General features: G+C 45.8%; 1 protein-coding gene across 2 annotated transcripts in view; it reads right to left on the bottom strand.

Moving 5' to 3' along the window:
• ERGIC1 (endoplasmic reticulum-golgi intermediate compartment 1) overlaps positions 1 to 22,252 on the bottom strand; it is a 54,109-nt gene that overhangs the window by 27,378 nt on the left and 4,479 nt on the right. The window contains exon 2 of one of the 2 annotated variants that reach the window (XM_054287828.1): positions 5,407 to 5,468. In XM_054287828.1, the coding sequence (XP_054143803.1) occupies positions 5,407 to 5,468 (62 nt within the window). Of the gene's footprint in view, positions 1 to 5,406; positions 5,525 to 22,252 lie in introns of those variants that run through there. The other variant, XM_054287827.1, reaches the window with a different exon arrangement.

The raw sequence follows: 22,252 nt of genomic DNA, 5'->3' as shown, positions 1-22,252 counted from the left end.
CCAACCCCTGAGCAGGGACACTGAAGCAGCAGTGACAGTGACCCACCCAGGAGGGGCTGGAAGGAAGCACAGCTGTAAATCCCATGGATCACGGATGACTGGAGCAGGCAAGGATGTGCCAGCCCAAGGGGACAGGGCTGCAGTGTGTCCCTGTGTTAAATACAATACCAAATTCACCATGAATCACTCACAGAAAGGCAAAGCAGGAACTGAGTGACAGCCAGAGCATAATCCCAGCACAACCCCTCCGTCCCAGCACAGCCCTCTGTGAAATGACCACTAATTAGGGTTGAGAAATACATTTTTTTAAAAAAAGCCACGTTCCTCAACTTTATTCTACATGACCTGCACAGCCTGAGTGCCCATTCCTTCGGGAAGCTCAAGTAACAACAGGCTGGGAACAATTTTATCTCTCCCTTGGTAAAGAATGTGAGAGGCAAGGGAAGGAAAGAGGTGCTGAGGGCAAGTACTGACACAGAGCCTTGAGTGACCTAAAGCCTTGTGCCTCATTCTTCCAGCTCTGAGGAAAGAGAAATGCGTTGCTTCCCCTTCCTCATCAGGGTAATTTCAATTGTGGATTCATTTGACCCACTCTAAAGTGCAAGGGATTAACAGAGATGCCAAAAAAATCACAGAATCACAGAATAATGAGGTTGGAAGAGACCTCTGAGATCATCAAGTCCAACCTGTGCCCTAACACCTCAACCACACTATAGCACCCAGTGCCACGTCCAGTCTTTTCTTAAACACATCCAGGGATGGTGATTCCACCACCTCCCTGGGAAGAGCATTCCAGAACTTTATTATTCACTAGTTAGGGTGAGGAAAGAGAGGGAAAAAAACCCCAAAGACCAGCAGGAAAACAGGAAGCAAGAAGGGCCATTAATCCTGAGAGAAACCTCAGATGGGCACACAGCTGCTCCCACCAGGACACAGAAGGTCACCAGGGCTGTGACCCTGGCACGGGGCACCAGGAGAAAGCTCTGCTCAAAGCACAGCAGCAAATTCTTGTGAGAACATCCACACCTACATAACAGCCCAAAAAAAGAAACCAAGGCAGCACATGAGTGGATCCAGTGTTTGTAGTGCTGATCACTGACAGAGACACGAGATCTCTGATCTCTGGCCGTTGCAGGGAGAGTGTTTGACGTAGACAAGCCTTTTTTCTTTAATTGCTTCCCATATTCCTTGCTGCTTGTTATAATCCCATAAAGGCTTTCCACAGCATCAGCCAGACCTCTCTGCTCTCAAGCACTTCTAGGAAAGCCTGCTACTACTAACTCTCTTAACTAAATTCTCTCCCACAGCTTCCTCTCTCCTCCAATTTTTAAACTTCCTTCTCTGCCACTTATATAATCAAAATACCTTCTTCTTTTCCAGTACTTGCTCCCTCAAGTCCATTTTCAGTTCAGCTCTTGCAGTGAAGGTTCGTGACAATACTTACCAAACACAGCACAGTAAAATTCCACTAAGCTGTATCTAATAAACCCTGCAAGAATGCCCTCAAGTGCCTGGCAGGGACTGACTTTCAAAGCTCCTCAATGCTTTTCCCAGTCCTCAAACCACAGAGTCAGTTTTGAAGCTGTAAAAGAGAATGCTGAAGGTGGACATGAGAGGGGGATATAAAATCATGAGCAGCCTGAAGGAGGTGAGTGGGGAACAATCACCCACTGTCTCTTCCAGTATGGGAACTACATGGAAAGGGGAGGTTAAAAACAAGGGAAGGTTTTCCTTTGCACAACTAAATTCTGAGGATTCTTGACTACAGATGCTGAAATAAAACCTGTTAGATTACAAAAAGGAATCACACATGCCCTGAGGAAGAAATCCACTGAGGGATACTAAACACAAAGGTACCAACTCCAGCTCTGGAAGCTCAGGAGTCAACTGAGCAAAGCCTGGTGCAGTGTTTGACCTGCCCCTCCTGCTCTTCCTCAGGCATCTGCTGCAGCACCCTCTTGGAAACAGGACACTGCACTGCTCAACTCTTCCTATACACACACATTTCCAGGGCAGGGGGAGCTTTTGGCATGAGGCTCATGTGCCAGCACTATCAGTTACTCTCTCCAGAGGCAGCATTTCCTCAGCTGCAGAACAGGAGCTCCTCTCTCAGCTGGAGCTGCAGGCACAGACGTTCCCAGCACAGGAATTTATGCACGGGGTGCTTCTGCTGCTTCTTTCACAGTGAAGGCTTTTACCTGCCTCCATGCAAATGTGCAGTCCTACCACCCACATTTGACAAGTGTACTATATTTGGAAAAGTAGATTAAAGGCTGGGATCAGACAGAATCAAACAATTCATGCACAAAGCTTCGTTAGCTGCAAGAGCACGGCGACGTTCCCACAGAGCTCCAGCAACATCTGAGACAGGTTTTCTAAAGCTCTAATATGATAACATGATCAATATATCAAAGGTTGCTGGTGTAGACACAGTGCTAATCTGCAATCCCAAAAGGATGGGAAACTCTGCCAAGGTTTGTATTCCTGCACTAACCTTTCTGTACTTATCCCTTCCACTCCAAACCCCGGCTGCGTGCATTCCTGGCTCTGCCTCCCCACCCCAGGAGAAATGAGAGAAAGGCAAAGTGTTTAACACATCACACAGGCTGAGAACATGGAGCCATGTCTATATTAAGGCATAAAATTAATAGTATTTATTATTCAGTGGAGCAAACTGTTATGAAGCACAAGGAACGGGTCCTGTTACAGGCGCCATGTGAATCATAACTCGGATATTTCCTGATGTGTATTTAAAACTCCAGCCCCCAAACAGCACAGAGTATTTCTGGATAACGTTTCCATGTGTGCATACAACATGTGCATGCAAACTATGCATCCACAGCGATGGCTGGGCAGCAGGAGGGTGCCAGCAGCTGCAGGCTCCTCTCCAGAGCTCCTGCCCAGCCAGATGCCAACTGTCAGGCAGCCAGGAGTGCTGCTGCTGCTGCCTCTGTACCCAAACATGGCCAGGTTGTCACCACGTCTGTCACACTGGCACCACAGACATGCTACACACAGTGGGAGCACCTGGAAAAATTGGTGGAAGAGGGACAACGCGACAGGGATGCTGCCTGAAGAAGGGACTTTTACTGAGGGAAAGGAATGAGTGACTTCTACACACTTCCCAGAGAAGCCCACAGCAGTGGCTGTGCTGTTCTGGACAAACCTCACTCCAAGTAAATTCTTGGTTTCTTCATTCCTAAAAAATTGTTTGTAGTTGAGTGGCTGCCACACAGATCTGAAGTATCTTGTATAAAGCATTCACTGCAAATCTGGGATTTAAAAATCCATACCTAAGAAAGCCTCAGTAACTCCAGTTGGCTTCCGAGCTTGCTCATGTTTGAGACCACCTGCTCTTCTCCCTCAAAATCCCCCAACACTTCCTCTCCCTTAGCTGCTGCTTCCCTTCAGCCCTGGCACCTTCAGCCCTGGTGAGGAGCAGAGCTGTTCTTTTCCATCTCTTTTCTTCTGTAATCTGAGCTGTGCCTTCTTCCCTAATAAACCTCAACCTTTGTTTTTGAAAATAGACCTTTATACAATCCAAAAGTCACTGCTGAAACCCTGTAGTAGGTCCATTCCTATCCCAGAAAGCCTTCAGCACAGAAGTGATACTGAACTAAGGTTTCAGCAGAAATCATATGGAAAAGGCCTAAATTAATAGTTGGATATCATGGACTATTTTATATCTGCTCTGTAAAACTCGGAGGATTTAAAGAAAGCCAAAATAAAGTTACAGTCATAGAAATTCCACATGATTACTAAAGCCTAAAAGCTTTTTTGAGAGGCAGAGCCTTCCCCTGCACTCAAGCTCCCAGTGTTAACTAACACAAGCTGACTTCCCTAAAGCAATTTTTCTCCAGGTCATGCAACCTTCCCAGGCTCCCAGCTGGCCTGGCAATGGGCTGGTCTCATCCATGGCCTCCTACAACACCTGATTAGTGGCTTTCAAATTACAAGCCACAGGCTTGGTCAGACAGAAAAAAGCCCTTTAGAAAAGCTGCTCACAAGATCCTCTCAGGCAAAGGCACCAGTTTGTTGGCTGCCTGTGTGGTTGAGAAGCTTCTATCAGGCTGCCTAAAAACACTGTGAGAAGAAGAAGGAGAACCAGTTAGAGAAGAAAATCAAAGCCTGAGAAGCTGTAAATAACAATAGAGAGAAATAAGTCAGCTAATAATTGTAAGTAAGAGTCACAACCTTGAAGCCTTCCCACAACAGACTTATCACTTGAGCTGTTTACTGCAGATCTGAAAGCCTAAACTCTGGTGGCCTTTGATGGTTTTTTTTGCTGCTAAAATACTCTTTTGCAGGTGATTCATAACAAGACAAATTCTCAAAGGGAGCCCAGTGGCAGTGTGGGAACTCTTGAGTTTCCAAAACAGCAGAGAAGGCAGGATCACTCACAAGTTCAAAGTGTTCCTTCAAAACACCAAATCTCATCCGCCCCTGAATTCCCAAACAGTTTGAGTCAAGCTCTTTGTTCCCAACTTCAGCAAACCCACATGGGAGCTGGGATACAAGGAATTCAGTGGCCAGGAGAGCTCAGGGGACAAGGACTCTGAGAGTAAATATTTAGGGAAATGTGTTATCTTCACAGAAGCACGGGATAGCTGAAGCTGGCAGGGACTCTCTGGAGCCCATCCCACCCAACTCCCCTGCTCTGAGCAGGCTGCTCAGGCCCAGCTCTGGTTGTTTGGAGCATCCCCAAGGACAGGGACTCCACACCAACCTGTTCTTCAGCCATGCTCACAGGCAGGAGTTTCTCCAGCTCACAGAGGGCTTTCCTTTGTGTCCTGATTCACTGGCACTGACTCAGTCCTGCGTGCTGTCACCAAGGGATGTGACATCACTCACGTCAGCAATGACACACAAGACTACTGACCCATCTCCCAGCGTGGCTGAGTGGGGCACAGCTCCCTGATCAAAGGAAGTCCCTGCTCAGAGGGACAGGAAAGCTGCACGAGCAGGGGAAGGACAGGCCTGGCAGGATCAGCCTGATCAATGTTTACCAAGCCCTCTGCCCAGCCAGCTCGCTGCACATCATTGTGTGAAATGGCATTACTCAGCCTCCAGCCTCCCTCAGGAGCAGGAAGGGAGGAAAAGGGGCCCAAGGCAAGAGATGTGTATCAGCCAGAGTCCGTGGATTGATCCATGGGAGTGAGAGTGGATCCCTATCAGTGGCTGGAGCTGGAGGCTCTTTGGGGCCCCTTCCAACCCAAACCATGCTTCAGTTCTGAATTCACACAAACCATCCCACTGTTTGATGGGCAGAACAAGCTGCCTCAGCAACAAAGGACACCCTTTCCAATACTTACCATCCCTTTAAAAGAATTCCTGCAGACAGAGAGGCCAAACAATCTTTAATTTTAGACCAGGGCTATGCAAGGACATCAAAAAGAAGTTACTTACTAATGGCCCCTGTGTAGGTTGGCTGTGTAAGGTCTTTTGGCACCTTCCTGTAGATGTCAAACCTGAAAGAGGAAAAGCACCAGCCATAAAACAGGTGGAACATTTCAATGCATTTCATGCCCCCATAGGGATGAACGATGCTGAAGTTTTTTCCATCCAGCCTTCCAACAACAATTTTTCAGTAGGCAGGAGGATATGGGAAGGAAAAACAAAACAAAAAAAACCTCTTTTCTTTTGTACAATTATGTAACTGTGCTCTGCCTTGGCTCCCATTTCCAAAGCATTTCCCTCCCCCTCCCTGCTGTGGATCTGTGCAATCTGAACTGTGAGAGCAGCCAGGCAAGAAGTCATGCTGGACAAGTTTATAGACCACTGTAAAAAGGAAAGGATACTCTACAGACTCCTCAATAAAAACCCCAGTAAAAGACAACCTGTATTACCCCTGCAAAGTCAAAAATAGATAACCCCTAAGTCAGAAATGCAGGTGTTGAGACCAAAAAACATCCCTTGGACATTGGATACAACAACAGAAATTAACCCAACAGGTTTGTTCCTCCCCCAGCTAAGTCCAGTTTAATATTAGATGGTTGTTTTGATTCAGTCATAGTTTTTAATATCCATAGGGCTCAGCTGGGCTATTTTAAACTGCCCATGGTTAAACTCTCCCTGCCCTCATGTGTTAGCTGTGTTATTTCCTACCACCTTGTGCTCCTGCACGCCCAACCGCAATGCAGCTCTGACATCAGCTTTTCCATCACTCAATAAAAATTAATTAATGCATTAAAAACACCCACCCACCCACCCTAAAGAAGGAAGTGACCGCTTCTCCCTAAAAATAGACTTTTTTGGATATGCCACAAGTGGGTGAGAGCTGATGCTTTTTCCAGCCCTGGAGAGGGCTTCCAAATTCCCAGTCTGCACTGCACCAAGATGAAACTCCCCTGTGTTTATTCAGGAGCTTCTACTACATCAAATATTTTACTGGGAGTTTAAAAACTAGATAACTGTTCTTTTCTTTATCTTCAACTGCTGAGGTAACTCTGAGGAACTGCATGAACAAAACAGCATTTGCCTTGCAGGAGGTCAGAAGGATCCTGTACTTCACTCAGGAGCTGAAGCTGGAGGAAGGAAGGGAAGGGAGGGAATGGAGAGCAGGTAGGAAGATATTTCAGGTGCCCAGCTGGAGTCCTGAATAAGCTGTGCCATCACTTAACACCCCAACAACCCTCTGTGAGACACCTGAGAGCACAGGAGCTGTGTTTTCATCACCCTTCTCCCTGCTGAACCTAAACAGAGCAGCAATATTCCCCAAGCAAACAATCCACGCATGGTTTTCCAGCTGCCCTGAGAACATCTGGAAAGTGCTGTTTGCATTCTTTCCACATCCACCAAAGCATCAGGATGGTGAAAGAGCCCAAAGTAGCTGATGACATCATGGTCTCACAGGCAGAGGAAGCTGTTGCTCTCTCCCAGCCCATTAAATGCTGAAAGCTGGCGTCGTCTGGCCAAAGACACAATAATAGATCAACAGGGCTAAAAAAGCTGAGAGAGAAACAGAGGGAGACAGAGCATGTGAACACCAGGAGCTGCTGAGTGTGAGCCAACACTCAGAAATAGGAAACAGCTCCAGGCTGGATTCCGTAAAAACAGCAGCGTGTGGATACTATAAAAGGAAGTTTGTTCTCACCATCAGAAATATTTACTAGTATTGAAATGATGGCCCATCACAGCTTTACAAGAAAAAAAATAATCCAGCTTTTTAAACAGCTCACTGGAAAGCTGATGTCATATGAGGCAGAGCTCTCTCCTCTGAGATTGTCATTTCATCACATAAGCAACACCCAACACCACAAATTAACTTTTCCATGGCCTAAGTAAGCTTGGATTAGGCAGAGACACCACAAAAAGTCCTCGATTAAGGTTTTATAGATGAAAGCAGAAGCTTGAAGGATGACATCCAGAACCTGAGCCAAGCAGAAGGGAAGGGAAGGTGTATTAAAGCTTGCACAAGGATGCTGAAATGATCACAACAATCAAAAAAGACAAGTTTGGGATAAGAGGCAAACACTGCCAGTTAGATTTTGCTCACTGATGTGTGACACCAGTAAATCCAAATGATCACCAGCCCAAAGGAAAAAGGACTGGCTATGTGTAATCTCCTGGCAGAACAATCAATCGCTTGGAAAAGACACATTCTGAGCTAGGAGGGTTCACAGTCTGGCACAGGAACAACACTCCTCAGGGTTCCAGGCAACTTCTCATCTGATACTGGCCACAATTTATACAATTTCCTCAGTCTGATCCCCGTTAGTGAAAACTGCAATGGGGTTATGCACTCGGAGAAGGGCAAGGGAAAGCCCAAATGGCATCAAAGTTTGAGAATGATGGAGATGGCATGGCAAGGACAAAGAGCCACCTTTTTCACTCTATTTGAACCCCAAGTTAGAAGATCTGAAATGTAAAGGATTCAATGACAGCTTGAAAAGTCTGTTTGTGAGACACCAGAGAGATCAAATGCAATGACAGAAGCCCAAAGAAGGCTTCATTAATTACATATATTATAAAAATAAGTAAATCAAGCAAACATCGCAAACAAATCTGTGAAGTTGACAGGAGTTATTGTAACAGGAGACCTGAAACCCCAAGAAATGAGAGATTTGTGGCAGCTCCTATCAGAGCTAGTTATTGTAACAGGAGACCCAAAACTCCAAGAAATGAGAGATTTGTGGCAGCTCCTATCAGACCTAAGGGTTAAAAATCTGCCTGCACTAGAAAAACCTTTCTCCTTTTGCCACTGGCTCCTTGCCTACCTCCCAGAACTGCAAGCAATCTCAGGAGAGCACTTACACTGTGCTGGGAAGAGAAAAGAATGAGGATTAGACAGCAGAGATGATTTGTAATGCTCAGGGAGGAGCTGTGTGCATGGCAGAGGGTAACAGGTTTTACCTGCCCTCAGGTCAGATGTTCCTGCAAGCACCTGCAGTAAAAATTCCAACAAGCCTCCAGGTTCCTGAGGCATTGGTCACTTGGAAGAGTATTTGTAGCCTGGGAACAGAGAGGAACCTTGTGCTCTGTTGCAAGAGCTGCCTCCCTGCTGCAGCCCAGGCTGTGGAAGGTGTGAGCAGTGCTGCAGGGAGCCTGGGTGTGCAGAGGGGCTGTGATGGTGTTCACAGGGGTGTGAGGATGAGGGAAGAGATGAGGATTTGACTCCATGTTTCAGAAGGCTGATGTATTATTTTATTATATATATTACATTAAACTATACTAAAAGAATAGAAGAAAGGATTTCATCAGAAGGCTGGCTAAGAATAGAATAGCAAAGAATGATAACAAAGGTTTGTGGCTTGGACTCTGTCTGAGCCAGCTGGGCTGTGATTGGTCATTAATTACAAACATCTAACATGGGCAAATCAAAGATGCACCTGTTGCATTCCACAGCAGCAGATAATCATTGTTTACATTTTGTTCCTGAGGCCTCTCAGCTTCTCAGGAAAGGATTTTTCATACAAGATGTCTGTGACAAGGGGCTGCACCTGCCAGCTCACAGGGCACCCTGTGCCACCCATGGCAGAGCCTGGGAGTCATCTCTCATGACCAGGAGGAACCAGGGTGTAGATTTACAACTGCTCACTGAACTCCCTTAACCTGCAGCTCGTGCTGCTTTAGGAAGGGAGACATCACTTCACACCCCTACAGCAGGCACATGTGCATTTTCCACTGCACCTTGTTTATATTTAGATTTGGGCAAGTTTCTTTCTCCCCTCACAAAGGCGAGACTTGTAAGGAGAAGTTGTATCTGAGTTGATCAATTAACATCGGTTCAGAGTGGAAACAACAAACTTGCTGCTAGGAAAGTTCTTCCTCCAGGTCATCCCTGTTCTCATAAAGGGAAGGCTTGGCCTTGCAATTCCAGAATTTGAGGCTAAAGATAGAATTAGGCTGTCATCAGTACAACAAAGGAATTTCCTGACACATCCAGAGTGTCTTTTCTTTCAATGGAGTGCAGGGTTGCAAACAAAGAAATAAAAAAAGCCCATTTGGCAATGTCAGAGGTTTGCAGGAACCAACATCCATAACTAACATCCAATAACTAACTAATAACTAACTAATAACTAACATCGAATAACTAACTAATAACTAACATCAACTACAATGGTTTTTTATCAATCCAAGAGTTGAAAGGACATAGCAAAAAAACTTTCTCACCTTCCTCATGGGAATGTCAACAAACTGGTAAAGCAGCATCACAGAGATGAGCAGGGTCATTCCTAAGAAGGTTCAAACAGAGAATTCACAAACCTTGGTGGGATTAAGGCAGGTGTGGGGCAGGACTGCAGCTCTCTGATGGACAGGAGTGCCACATTCCTCTTGGAAAGACTGAGGTGAGATTGAGGCGGTGACCTCAAAGGAGCCAAACAAAAGGGTGGCACATTTCAAGTGCCAGCAAGTGCCAGGAGGATTTCAAAAGCTGTACCTACACTAATATTAACAGAAGCATATCATAGAATGACACAATGCTTTGGGCTGGAAGGGAGCTTAAAGAGCACCTCATCCAAACCCTGCCATGGGCAGGGACACCTCCCACTGTCCCAGCTGCCAACCTGGCCTTGGGCACTTCAGGGATCCAGGGGCAGCCAAAAAGATTTCCAAGAGCAGGTGAAAGAATTCTGCTGGCCCTTAAAGGAGCTTGTCATAGAATCATGGAATGGTTTGGGTTGGAAGGGAGCTTCAAACTCATCCAGTGCCACCCCTGCCATGGCAGGGACACCTCCCACTGTCCCAGGTGGCTCCAACCTGGCCGTGGGCACTGCCAGGGATCCAGGGGCAGCCACAGCTGCTCTGGGCACCCTGTGCCAAGACCCCCTCACCCTCACAGTAATTTTTTTTTCCTAATATCCAATCTAACCCTACTATCTGTCAGTGTGAAGCCATTCCCCCTTGTCCTGTCACTCCTTGTAAAATTCTCTCTCCATCTTTCCTGCAGCTCCTTCAGGCACTGTGAGGCCGCAGTTGTGTCACCTCAAAGCTGCTCCTGTCTAGGTGAACAATCCCAGCTCTGCCAGCCTTTCCTCCCATCCTGGTGCCTCTCTGGGTCTCTCCATCAGCTCCAGGTCCTGGCTGGGCTGGGGCAGCTCTGCAGGTGGGGTCTCACCTGAGCTGTCACTGTCAGGGCTGGGGGAATGGCAGGGAGGGCACAGCACACAAACAATGCAGTTTTTTTCTACATTTGATGCTTCAGCTGCCTCCCCAGAGCAGAGGATGAGCTCACTCCCTCAGCAGGAGCTGCCTGCCAGCGCTTTATGTACACTAGAACAGTTTCAAGTTTGGACCCGAAATATTTCAGGAAATGAAGTAATAAATACATTATTTCACTGAAGATTTCCACACCTCCAAACAGAAGAATCCTCTCTGACATCTCTGGAATCTGAGAAGAGCTTTTTCAACAACTCTGTAAGGCGCTGTTAAGTTTTTCATGAACAAGAAGCAAAGAATGTGACGCAATGAAAAAAACCAAACAACTTTTAAGGAGAACTAAACTAGGCAATGGCTAAATTCAAATGTCCTGTAACAAAGGGAAACTGATACCCAAAGGAGCTCATATCAGAGAAGGAAAAACATTAATTCCTCCTTCATTTGCCAGCATTTGCCCATCTCTCCCTGGCACAAAGACAGGAGGGATGCCCTGGCCATGGCACCCAGGCTGAATTTCTCCCAAAATCACTGATGTGGGGTCCCTGCAAAGACCCAGCAGAAGCTCTCGAGTGAGCAGCAGTGGAATATTCTCATGTACCATTCTCAAAGGTCTGGTTTCACTAATTTACCTGAGAGGTCAGGGAAAGGCTGTTTGGGAGCTCTTGGGGTGTATTTTGGATTCCAGTTAATCAAGCAGAACTGTAACACATTCTCATGTGGCACTTGGTCACAGAACAGAATCTGGGCACTGTACATCCGCAGGAAAATATTCATTTTTGTCCCTTTCCACAAATTAATGCTCACAGGCAGGGGAAAAACGGTTTTGTTCTTCAGGCAGATTATGTTTTTCCCCAGGAGAACCAAATATTTAAACATCAATCTTTTTGAATCATACTGCCTCTATTGTAGGTACTTCAGCACATCCTGACAGTCAGAGGCACTACAACAAATTACATTTTTCATGTCAGAGATGATTAAGAAAAACTAAAACCCCAACCAGTATCATGGCTGACATTCCACTTTTAGCAGGTCAGTGGTGGTGTAAATACACCATTGTCATCTTGGCTCAGCAGAAAGGGTCCATGGCTGTGATTCACCCACAAGAATGTGGGTGTTGAAACAACACTCGGTTCTCCACCTCCCATGCCTACCAGCTTGGAGAAGTGACATCTATTTTTCAGCAGATACCACATTTGGAGCTGAGGTCACTAATTCCTGGTGACATTACTCACTCTCAGTAACGAGTCCAGTGTGGAGTGAACAACCACCTTAATTTCATTACACATCAGCAGCTCTGAGATCTCTTTGAACAAATGAGGCAGCCTGGTGCTGCTGAACCAATTTGTTTCACTGACAAAAAACCTGAAGTGACTTGCAGGGACAATACATTTTCCAGCAGAAACAGAATTCACTATGAAGTTAATCAAACACCTGGCAATTCCACAGCAGAAGTGACTGAACTACACAAAGGGAGAATTATCAAATACAGAGAGACAAAGTCAACTTTGAGGATGTGGAGGATCCCTCACTGGGGATATTCCAGAACTGTCTGGATGTACAAGGTTGGACCAGTGACCCAATGTGCCTTCCAACCTGACCCATCCTGGGACTCTGTGATTCTGAAACAAGGGGTTTAGGGTCAGCAGAAATGCCATCCCTGGTTGTTTCCCTCTTGGTAAGAAACATGACTTCCCTGAGAAAGAGATGGGCTGCAGGCTGAAAAAGAGAAAGGCAAGACAACAATAACACATAGACATGGGGTGGAAATAAAGAATAATACACCTTTCCAGGCTGAGATGGTTCCTGCTCAACAAAAACCCTCACTCAAGGGCTCCAGTTGAAAAGAGCACAAAGAAATAACAACTCCTCTCTTCAGCCCTTCAATGGGAGGCTGATTTGGGCAGTGCCGCTCAGATTTCTGTGGAGATGCCTCTTCTCACACTGAATTTATGTATCTGCAGTACAATTAATTCACTCCCAAGGCAGGAGGCAGGAATGAGTCTGTCTTTTCACAGCCCCTTTGAAACCATGGCTGTCACAGCAAAACCCCTCTCCTTTTTTTGCTCTAAACCTTGCACAGCAGCTACCACTGCAATTAGGCAATTTTCTCTGCTCTCTAAAGTGAAAGAAGGCTAAGTTGGCCTTTGAGAAGCTATTTCATGCCAGAACTGTTTCCTTGCCACTGCACAGGGAATACAAGTGGGGTTAAAGCAGTTACCAAACCTTGTTTACCCTTTGCTTTTTTGCTGCCCCTCCCCATTGATCAGCAAGGAGCTGCAAACTGCAGATAAAGCCCAGTGAAATATTGCTGCTGGTTTCTCCCATTTGTCAAGTCCTCCTTGCAAAGGGGACCAGAGCACGGCTGCAAACCTCAAATCTCAAGAAGCCAAGAAGGCATGAGGTCACCATTTCTCCACACTCACCAATTCCTGACTAAACAAAGAGCTTGCGGGTTCCTTACAAAGTCCACTCATTACACACTCACCAGTAAACCCAGTTACAACGTGGAAGAGAGAATTTCTGCTGTTACACACTGTACTTGTCATGTTCAAGAAATGACACACAGGCAGCCCATGAAGACATTAAGTTTTAAAAAACTCAGTCTTGAAATAAAAAGGTGCTTTTTGTCAAAAGAAGATAAAGTACTCTATTTGTTACATTGTTTTTTTTTCTTCAGGTGGACAGAGAAACTGCTGCACTGTGCATTTCTGGGAACATTCATTCAAAACAACAATCTCAGATGGCTTTTGGTGAAAAAAAAAATCAAAAAAATTACAGCATTGTGGAAGATACAGAGAGAGCAAGGCAGGTGCCAAACTCAGCCCAGGACAGTCTAGCCTATGCCAGCTTACATTTGGTTTTTGATAAGAGTCACTTTGAGGCAGGTCTGTCTGATAACAGGCTTGAAAACATCCACTGCCTTCTCTTTGAGAGCATCTGTCATTCAGACATTCTAAACAAATTCATTTTTAGGCCACATCCCTCAGAATTACACAAGCCTCTCTAATTACTTCATGTAGATATCAGTGAATCCAGCCAACTCCAATTTCTATTTAAGTGCCTTTAAAGAGTCCAATCATCCTCAACTCTGAGGATTAATCTTCCCTGGAGACAAGGACATAACCTTGGGATTTGTCACTTGAAACACTTCTGTTCTTCCTTCTACCATTTCCTATCTGCCTCCTTGAACCTTGTTGTTGCTTTACTGAGCAGAGAGCAGAGATGGATGGTTCCATCCCCTTTATTTGGGTTCCCCACAGACCTGGTGCAGAGACAACCAGCTCTTCCCACAACATTTGTATAACTGGGTCTATTTTGAAGTTTGATTTCACGACAGAAGAGCTGCAGGGGCAATTCAGGAAACCAAGGCAGGTGTGAAGCAAGAAGAGAATGAGAAACCTCAGCCCCACTTGAGGAAACACATTTGAGTGCACATGAAATGAGCTGGAACAATGGTTCTGGAGAGTCTCCCCCATCCCACCACACAGCTTTGTTTCCTCATATTCCTGCTGCTCCCACCTCTGCAAGACCCTTTCCTAGAGACAGCACAAGAGTTTATGGACTATGATTCATTCAGTAGCTGCTACTATTAAGGCTCTTAGCAGAGACAGCAATTACAGCTGAGAATCCACTTTGCATAAAACACTTCATCATTTTGAAGGAGGACATGGGAGGCAAAGAGAAACTCAGTCATGGTAAATATAACTTGGATTAAGTCCATCTGACATTCAAAGATGACTGTGCACAAACAGCCTCCATTTTCTCTCTCCACGAATGCTTCAGAGGAGGTTGGTGTTACAAAGGGGATGTCAGAGTTTAACCACCCTGTCTCAGCACCTTCCCTTCTCCCCTTCCCCAAATCAATGAACCTTGGAAGCAGAAAGGGAGGAAAAAACCCAGGCCATGTTGGTTATTTTCCATGTGAATTCATGGTACCAAAAGGAAGCTCTGCCTGCTGTCAGAGCAGGATCATTCAAGCTGGAGACACGAATGGAAACGCCCTGGCTTTAATCCCCAGTGGTATTTCTAGAGAAACCTTCCCAGCAGAGGCATGCTGCTGAGTGACAAGGAGCATTTCTAGCTGTGTGCTCTGCTGACTTCTCAGGCAGCTTCTCTGCTCATCTCAGCAAAGCCTTAAAATTTAGAAGTGCCCAAGAGAAAACCTGGCTCCCTCCAGCTTGGGCACAGTGTGGTCTGTGACCAGCCCTGGAACTCCCAGGGATGGCATTCCCCATCCTCTCCCCAGCATCCAACACGTAAATATGAAATAAACCAGATTTTAAGGCTGTAGCTTCTAGATAGGAATGGACACTTGGAGCTCCTGGGACCAGAGGAGGCTGCGGAGCTGAGCAAGGGCCTGGAGTATCTCGGCGCCAAGGGAAGGCTGAGGGAGATGGGGCTGTTCAGCCTGGAGAGGAGCAGGAGCCCTCAGCCCTGGGGGTCCCTGTGTCCCCCTGTCTGTCCCCATGTCCCCCTGTCTGCTCCTGTGTCCCCCTGTCTGTCCATCCCTGTGTGCAGAGGTCAGAGCAGGCCCATCTTCCCCAGGCCCAGCCATGGCCCCAGAGCACCAGGCAGGGCCTGAGCCCAGCCCAGTCTGTCCCTGTCTGTCTGTCCCTGTGTCCCTCTGTCTGTCCCTGTGTGCAGAGGTCAGAGCAGGCCCAGCCATGGCCCCCGAGCCCCGGGCAGGGCTGATCCCAGCAATTCCCCTCAGAGGAGGCAGAGCTGCTGCCCTGGGCAGGGCCCAGAGGGGCTCTGGGGTCCCATGGCAGAGCAGGCTGGGCCCTGCTGTGCCCTGAGCTCAGGGATGGCCCTGCTGGAGCAGGAGGTGCCACCAGGAACCCTCTGTGGTCCCTCCAGTCTGAGCCATCCAGTGGAACTGCTTCCAGACCTGATCTCTTGAGATAAAAAAAAACCCCCAAAACAGATGGGGCTAGAAAAAAATAAGAGAAACTAAGATGGCATAGATCATACTCCGAGGCTACTTAAAAAATAGATTTTAAATGAAAATTGAATATCTTAGCTAAGAGTTTCCAAGCTGTTTAACAGGCAGCAACTGCTCCTCTGTTTCCTTGGGTCACTGCTCCCAAACAATGACTTTGGGACAATCCATCCCTGCTTTGCCAACAGAGCTGCTGGGCACCAGGGGCCCAAGCACACCAGCTGAGGAGCACAAGCCATCAGGTGGCTTTTAAACTCTTCAGAGGCCATCTAGCTCTAAATAAAACCAAGCAGGCTTAGGCACAGTCTCACTGCACCAAAGGCAGCAGGTACTTCTATCAGAACACACTTTTCTGGCTTCATTCCCTCCTACAAAGCACATCAGACACTCGTGGTAAGATCTTGAAAAGCAAAGCTGTTACTACTGTAAAAAGGATAAATCTAAAGCCACCAATTTAGCTTTCAACATGACAGCTCAAGCTGAGGGGAAATACAGAGGTAGAACAAACAGCACAGCTGTGTCAGGTTTGCACACAAGGCACTCTTTTGATTAGCAAAATACCATTTACTTAAAAAATAAAATCCCAGACGCCTGTCTGAAGTAGCTGGGGGGAGTTTTACTGCTCACAGTTGTTGAAACCATCCCCAGAACTCCTGTGCCCAGAACCAGAGATAAAAAGATTAACCTTTTTACTTGTTAAATTTATTTTATTCAGCAGTGTAACAGCTGGGGTGTTCAGAGATGACCTGAAAGATCACTTACCCCATTCCTAAGGATTGAATATGTGAAATAAAACAGCAAAGATGGCCCTGGAGAACAGCTGGGGTCTGGGACAGAGAGAAGGCAGGAGCAGGACACAACTCTGCTTAGTGACCCTGCCAGGGGCTGGGCATCACCAGGAGAGGAGAGGAATAAAAAGAAGCCTGGCAAGGGACAAACATTGCTCAGCAATGCCCTGGGCTGGATTATGTTCCCCACGTGCTTGAGAGCTGCTACAGGGAAAAAAAAGTCAGATGTGACCAGAATTTCAGAGCTAGGAAAGGATTGGCTTTAATTGTGGAAGAATCAAGAAAAGCCTGTCCTTTTAAAGCTAAGCCTCTCTTACTTGACACTAAAAAAGTGGTGAGTTCCAACACCCTCTGCATTTTCAACTCCTGTGCTCCTTGCTATACCTGTGCTGGGCAAAAATCTCCAATTTTGCTCCACAAACCTAGCAAAGAAAGAAGAATTTCTACACATAGTAAATTCATTCTAAAACAGGTGAAGAAGTGGAGCTGCCCTATTCTTACACCTTACTCTACAAGTGTATAGCAAGCATTAATTTTTCTATTTTCACTGAGAAATACTAGCTCAAGATTTAATTCTGAAATCCTTTCTTTAGCTGTTTTTCTTCCCACCTAAAGTCTGACAAGTCTGTAAGAACACTTAGCTCCTACAACCCAGCACAGACAATAAAATCAATCACTCTTCTCCCAGTCCAACCAAGTAGGTGAAATGTGTTTAAATGAATGGGAAAACAATGGCAGGAAGTCAGCAGCAGGGGCAGAAAATAGGAACTACTGACTTTTGAGCACTTCATTCTGCTAATTCTTTGTTTAGATGACATTTCTATGTTTCCTGTCTGCTGGCAGATGAGAACATGATGTGCAGGGAGCAGCTCAGGACAGCTCAGGCAGAGCCAGGCTGTGATCCCACGATGAGCAATGGGCGCCAACAGACCTGAGTTTGTTCTGCTCACTGTGTAATTCCTGTTCCACTCAATTAAACCTTTCTTCTTCAGCTCGTTCACTCTGCACAGCAGCACCTGGCAACATCTGCCCACCTCTCCTCCAGCACGTGGCAATCTACAGACGGGAAAATGCAAATATCTGAGGCTAAACTAGCAGAGCTCCAAGTCCTACCTGAAGGAATGGTTGTGGGGATTTTTAGGTTGAATATTAGGAAAAGAGGGTCGTGGGGCTTTGTCCAGAGGGTCGTGGGGCTCTGACCAAGGCTGCCAGAGCTCCAGGAGAGTTTGGACAGCACTCCCAGGGATGCACAGGATGGGATTGCTGGGGAGTCTGTGCAGGGCCAGGAGCTGGGTCAATGAGCCTTGTAGGTCCCTTCCAGCTCAGAATATTTTGTGATTCTCTGATTGAAAGCAGCAGGAAGGTGGCTTTAGGAACACAAACTGGACGTGCTCTGCAAGAGCCCAGCTTGGTTCAACACCAGGGCTGTGCCTGGAGAGCAGTTTGTGAGCAGTGCTGGTGGTTTTGGGAACTGGGACACAAACTCTGAAGCATGTGCAAAGTAAGATAAGTGATCCTGCTAATCAGTTTCACACAGAAAATAAACACTCAATACACAAACACCAAAGCCTGGCCCCGAGTGTGAGCTGGAGATGCAAATACAGATTCAAAGCCCGACCAAGAAGCCGATACTTGTAAATACCAAGAAGTTATTAACACATTTTATAAGGTTACACCCCCGTAACAGCAGATAAATTACACAGCTCATTAAGCAATGGGCCAGTCCTCATTTACACACAATGGGACAATAACACACACACACTGCAGAACCTGGGCTTTACTGGACCAACTCTCAGGGCTTCAGAATTACAGTGGAACTGGTTAATCCTCAATTACTTTGAGCAAGCTCTGATATGAGAAGGACCAGACAGGGAGGTGGAGGGGCTGATGGAGTTTTAAACCAGTTTATCTGGACTGCAGGCAGGTGAAGACTGCAATTTTTGCAATGCTGCATGACTGACTTCTCACTCCCAACATCACAGCAGTTCTCAAAGCAAACAGGATTTTTTTTCTGACCTGCTGGCTCTCCACACTTACAAACCCAGGAGTGAAATGCAGGAATACATTTCCTTGCCAGCCAGCTCCTCCCTCTTAATTCCAGTTCCAAGAACATAATGAAACCAACAGAGGAAGTGTCTGAAACAAGGAGGAGTGCTGAGAACAAGAAAACAAGGCTAGGCCAGCAGGACTGTCATTAATTATATAATCCAGCCTTTGGGTAAGTGGACATTTAGGGAAAGGGGCTGAGAGAACCTTGGAGGCACCAGCCTGAGCACATTATGTCATCTGGCCTGCTGGTTACTTAGCAGGTACAGGATCTGCATAGGGACAGAAAAACAAACCCATTTATTTCTAGGACAAAACCCTTGCAATCCTCACAGCAGCTGCTGAAAAAAGGCACAAAAATTCATATATTCTGCTCTCACTTAGATGGATTCCAATTCTCCTTTTTCCTCCCTTCTGCCTGCTCTGTGGTTCTATTATGCTGCCCTGCAGAACACCTTTTTGTCAACCACGTGCCAAGTTTCGTGGTTTTATTCTTCCAGTGCATATCAAGGAGTTCTCTCAGGAGTATACTCAGCAATTGTATTGCTGCAATATGCCAAAAGTGCAACTATTTTAGGTGACACTGAAGGATGGAAGACAGGAAGCAGTACATCACTTTTCTTTTTCCTGCAAAATAAAATGTGAGGCTCAAACACATTCCAAAGGCAATTAGGAGGAGGAGGAAAGTATAATCTCAAATACTCAAAGGTGGAGTCTTGCCAGCAAGCATTTTATTTCCTTTTAGGCAGCGAAGCAGGTGTCAAAATGAAGGATGGAAGAGAAATGTATTTTTAATAAAGTGAGCAAATTACACTATGCTTCATCAAAACAGGAGAAAAGTGTCATGAAGGAAAAATGCTCAAGCAAGGGGACTGGTATTTAAAGGGATCCAGCCCTTTGCAGGACTGTAAGAGCCATTGTAGCCCTGAGTGGGAGCAGCATTTTCTGGAGAACAGAGAGAATGGGGAAGAGCATTAAACAGATATGGCTGCTCCCCGAGCCAAGCGGATTGTTCAGATACTTGAATGCCACAAACTGAATGGAACCCTCCTGGTCCAGAGCCTTCAACTCAGAGATTCTGGTTCCTGCAGCTCCCCAGCACTTCCCCCCTTCATGATGCCCTTGGTCCTGAACATTTCTCCTTTTCCCAGTGGGACACCTGTCAGTTCAGGATTCTCAACCTCCTGCACATTCCCCTCCCACAAACAGACAAAAGTCCTGATCTGCTGCAGACACTGAACAAAGTTCACATCTGGACTGTGATTTCCAAGAATTTACCTGCACACGACCAGAGAGCTATGGAAAAAAAGAGCTGTACCATAGTCTTTGCCACAGCTTCCAGGAATCACAAAACACCAAGGCTCTGCTGCTGCCTTGCACTGCTGAACACCTTGAAACAAGGTCTGGGAAGAACTATGTGAGCATCAGAAATGTGCAGGTTTTATTTGGGGAAGCTCCTTTCTGGTTTAAGTCTCAGCTGCGCTTGCTCAGCACAAAAATCAGAGATTGGTACAAAAGAGCATGAACAAATATAACATCTGGGGAACCAAGAAAAAAAAAGGGGAGAGAGGGATAGGTGAAGAAAAGAACTCCATAAGGCTTCCCTCAAAATCACATAGGCCAATCCATAGCTACTGCAGAGAGAGATTTCTCCATATCAGTAAGAGAAACTCCTGTCCCATACAAGGGATTAAAATATATTCTACTTTTCCACAATATCAGTAACTCTGCAGTGACCAGCTCAGGTTCTCCTATTCGGATTCCAATCCAAGAAGACAAGAATTTCTGTACAAGCTTCTACATCTCAGTCCTGGCTTTTATTTGCATCCAAGTGTGTTACCTGCAAGCAAGTACAATTCTGCTGCATTGCCTGCCTTCCAAGTCCCTAGTTTGAAACAATTTTCAAAAAATATCTGTGGTATGGACCCCCACTAAAAAACCATAATTGATACAGACTCAAGAGCTGCAACTCTAGAGGTTTTACCAATGGTTTTTGGTCCAGATATAAACTGTTATAATGCAGCAGCTCCATTCAGATTTCACATTTCATTTAGAATGACACAGAATCCAAGCAAGGCTCAAAGACTTCACCTTTATCAGAAAACAAGGTCACATTTACATTACTGATGTTTTAGGGGGCACACAGTGGTCAGCAGAGAGGAACAATTTGGAAGGAGGTGATCTGCTTTAGGATATAATTAAATAAACACTAAGGAATCATGACCTGAGATCCTGTCAGCAGTAATACAGGCTGCACATTTTAACACAGCATTTTGAAGGCTCTTCTATTACATGCCAATCTTTCTGGCTTCTCTGAATTAAACTAAATACATCTCATTAGGAAGCATCCTTCAAAAAAAACAAACAGAAAAGCAAACATGCAAACACACACAATTCAGTGAGCTGCACTGGCCAGCTACATTTTGTGTGTGTCTGCCATGATTATTACTGAAATACTCAGACATTTCAGTAAAAGAAGATTTACTACTAAAATACTCAGGCATTTCAGCATAAGGAAAATTTTGTAGATTGTGGCAAGGCTGTGGTTAATTTTTTGGCAGACCAAGTTTTCCATTTCGAGAGCAGCTGGCTCTGTACAGGAATACCTAGACATCACTTCAGGGCTTGTGCTTGGACAGAAGACAAGAAAAACAGATGATTCCCCCCTCCTTCCTTCATTGCAAGACTATTCTTTCCTCACCACCTCCACCATTTGAACTACATGCCTAAAAAATACACCAGCACACTTCAAAATACAAGCTGAACAAGGTCCCAGTTCCCAGCCCAGGCTGGTGGCATTGCTTCAGCTCTGTTTACAGTGTGATTCAGTCATTTTCACATCAATGAACTATGATGGCATGAAGGAAGCATCTGTGTCACCAAGCACTGAACAAAGGAGGACAGTTAAAGTTCAGAAGGAACAATGCAAAACTTTCCTACAGAGCCAGACTTTAATATTTCCCTACTTACTCAGGAAAAAAAAAATCTCCACTCTGATCATATTTTGAGAGAAATGATGCACTAGGGACACTTAGAAAGAAATATTTACATACATGCAGACCATGTATAATCAGTTATTTGTGGCACAAACATCAATAGACTCTGTCTGTACAGCTCTGCCTGCCCATCTGACTGCTGTGACTGCAGAATAATTTCTCAGGTGCCCTCAAAGGGCTATTGTTGAGCCAAAGTTAGTCATGGCACTGCTTGGCACCCAAATCCACGTTGGTCATTACGTAAGGTGGCAGCAATACCACTTGGCAGGGTTGTTTACCAGTGCCATTGCACAATGTGAACTGGAACAGGCTCCAGACGTGGCTGCAGGTGGGGATGGAAATGCAGCTACTGCTGAAATGAGCTCAGTTTGCCAGAGCCTGCTGCCAACAATGCCAAGGTCATGGGGCTGGACTCGATGATCCTTCCAAAAGAGAATATTCTGCCATTCTGGAATTCTGTAAACCTGGAACCACCCAAACCAGAGCTGTGCTACAGCCCCTAGACATCGATTTAGGAACTGATGGCCACCAGCTCAATCACATACAGGAATTAATATTTTGGACAAAATCATTGCAACCTTATTGCTCTCAGCAAAGGGAGTATGCTTGGGTTTAAGTTAGACCTAAGATTTGTGGTAGGGGATGGACAGACTGATGCTCAGACTTGTGACCTGGCACAGCTGTGAAATCGATTCCTGCCCAGATTAATGAGCACAAACCAGGGCGTTTTAGGTGATTTTCAGTCTACAGAGAAAAATTTTTTCCAAATTAAGCATCCCTCAGACACCTACTCATTCACTTGTTAAGGCAAATAACTTGATTTTAGTCTTCAGGTTTCAGAAAAGAAGGAACAAAGCAGTTTTTCATGGTCCCCTTATTTTTCT

Source organism: Melozone crissalis, unplaced genomic scaffold (genome assembly GCF_028551555.1).
Source record: "Melozone crissalis strain CALT ecotype California unplaced genomic scaffold, PUWL_Pcris_2 ptg000061l_1, whole genome shotgun sequence".
NCBI lineage: Eukaryota > Metazoa > Chordata > Aves > Passeriformes > Passerellidae > Melozone > Melozone crissalis.
This window is presented reverse-complemented; position numbering and strand designations above follow the sequence as displayed.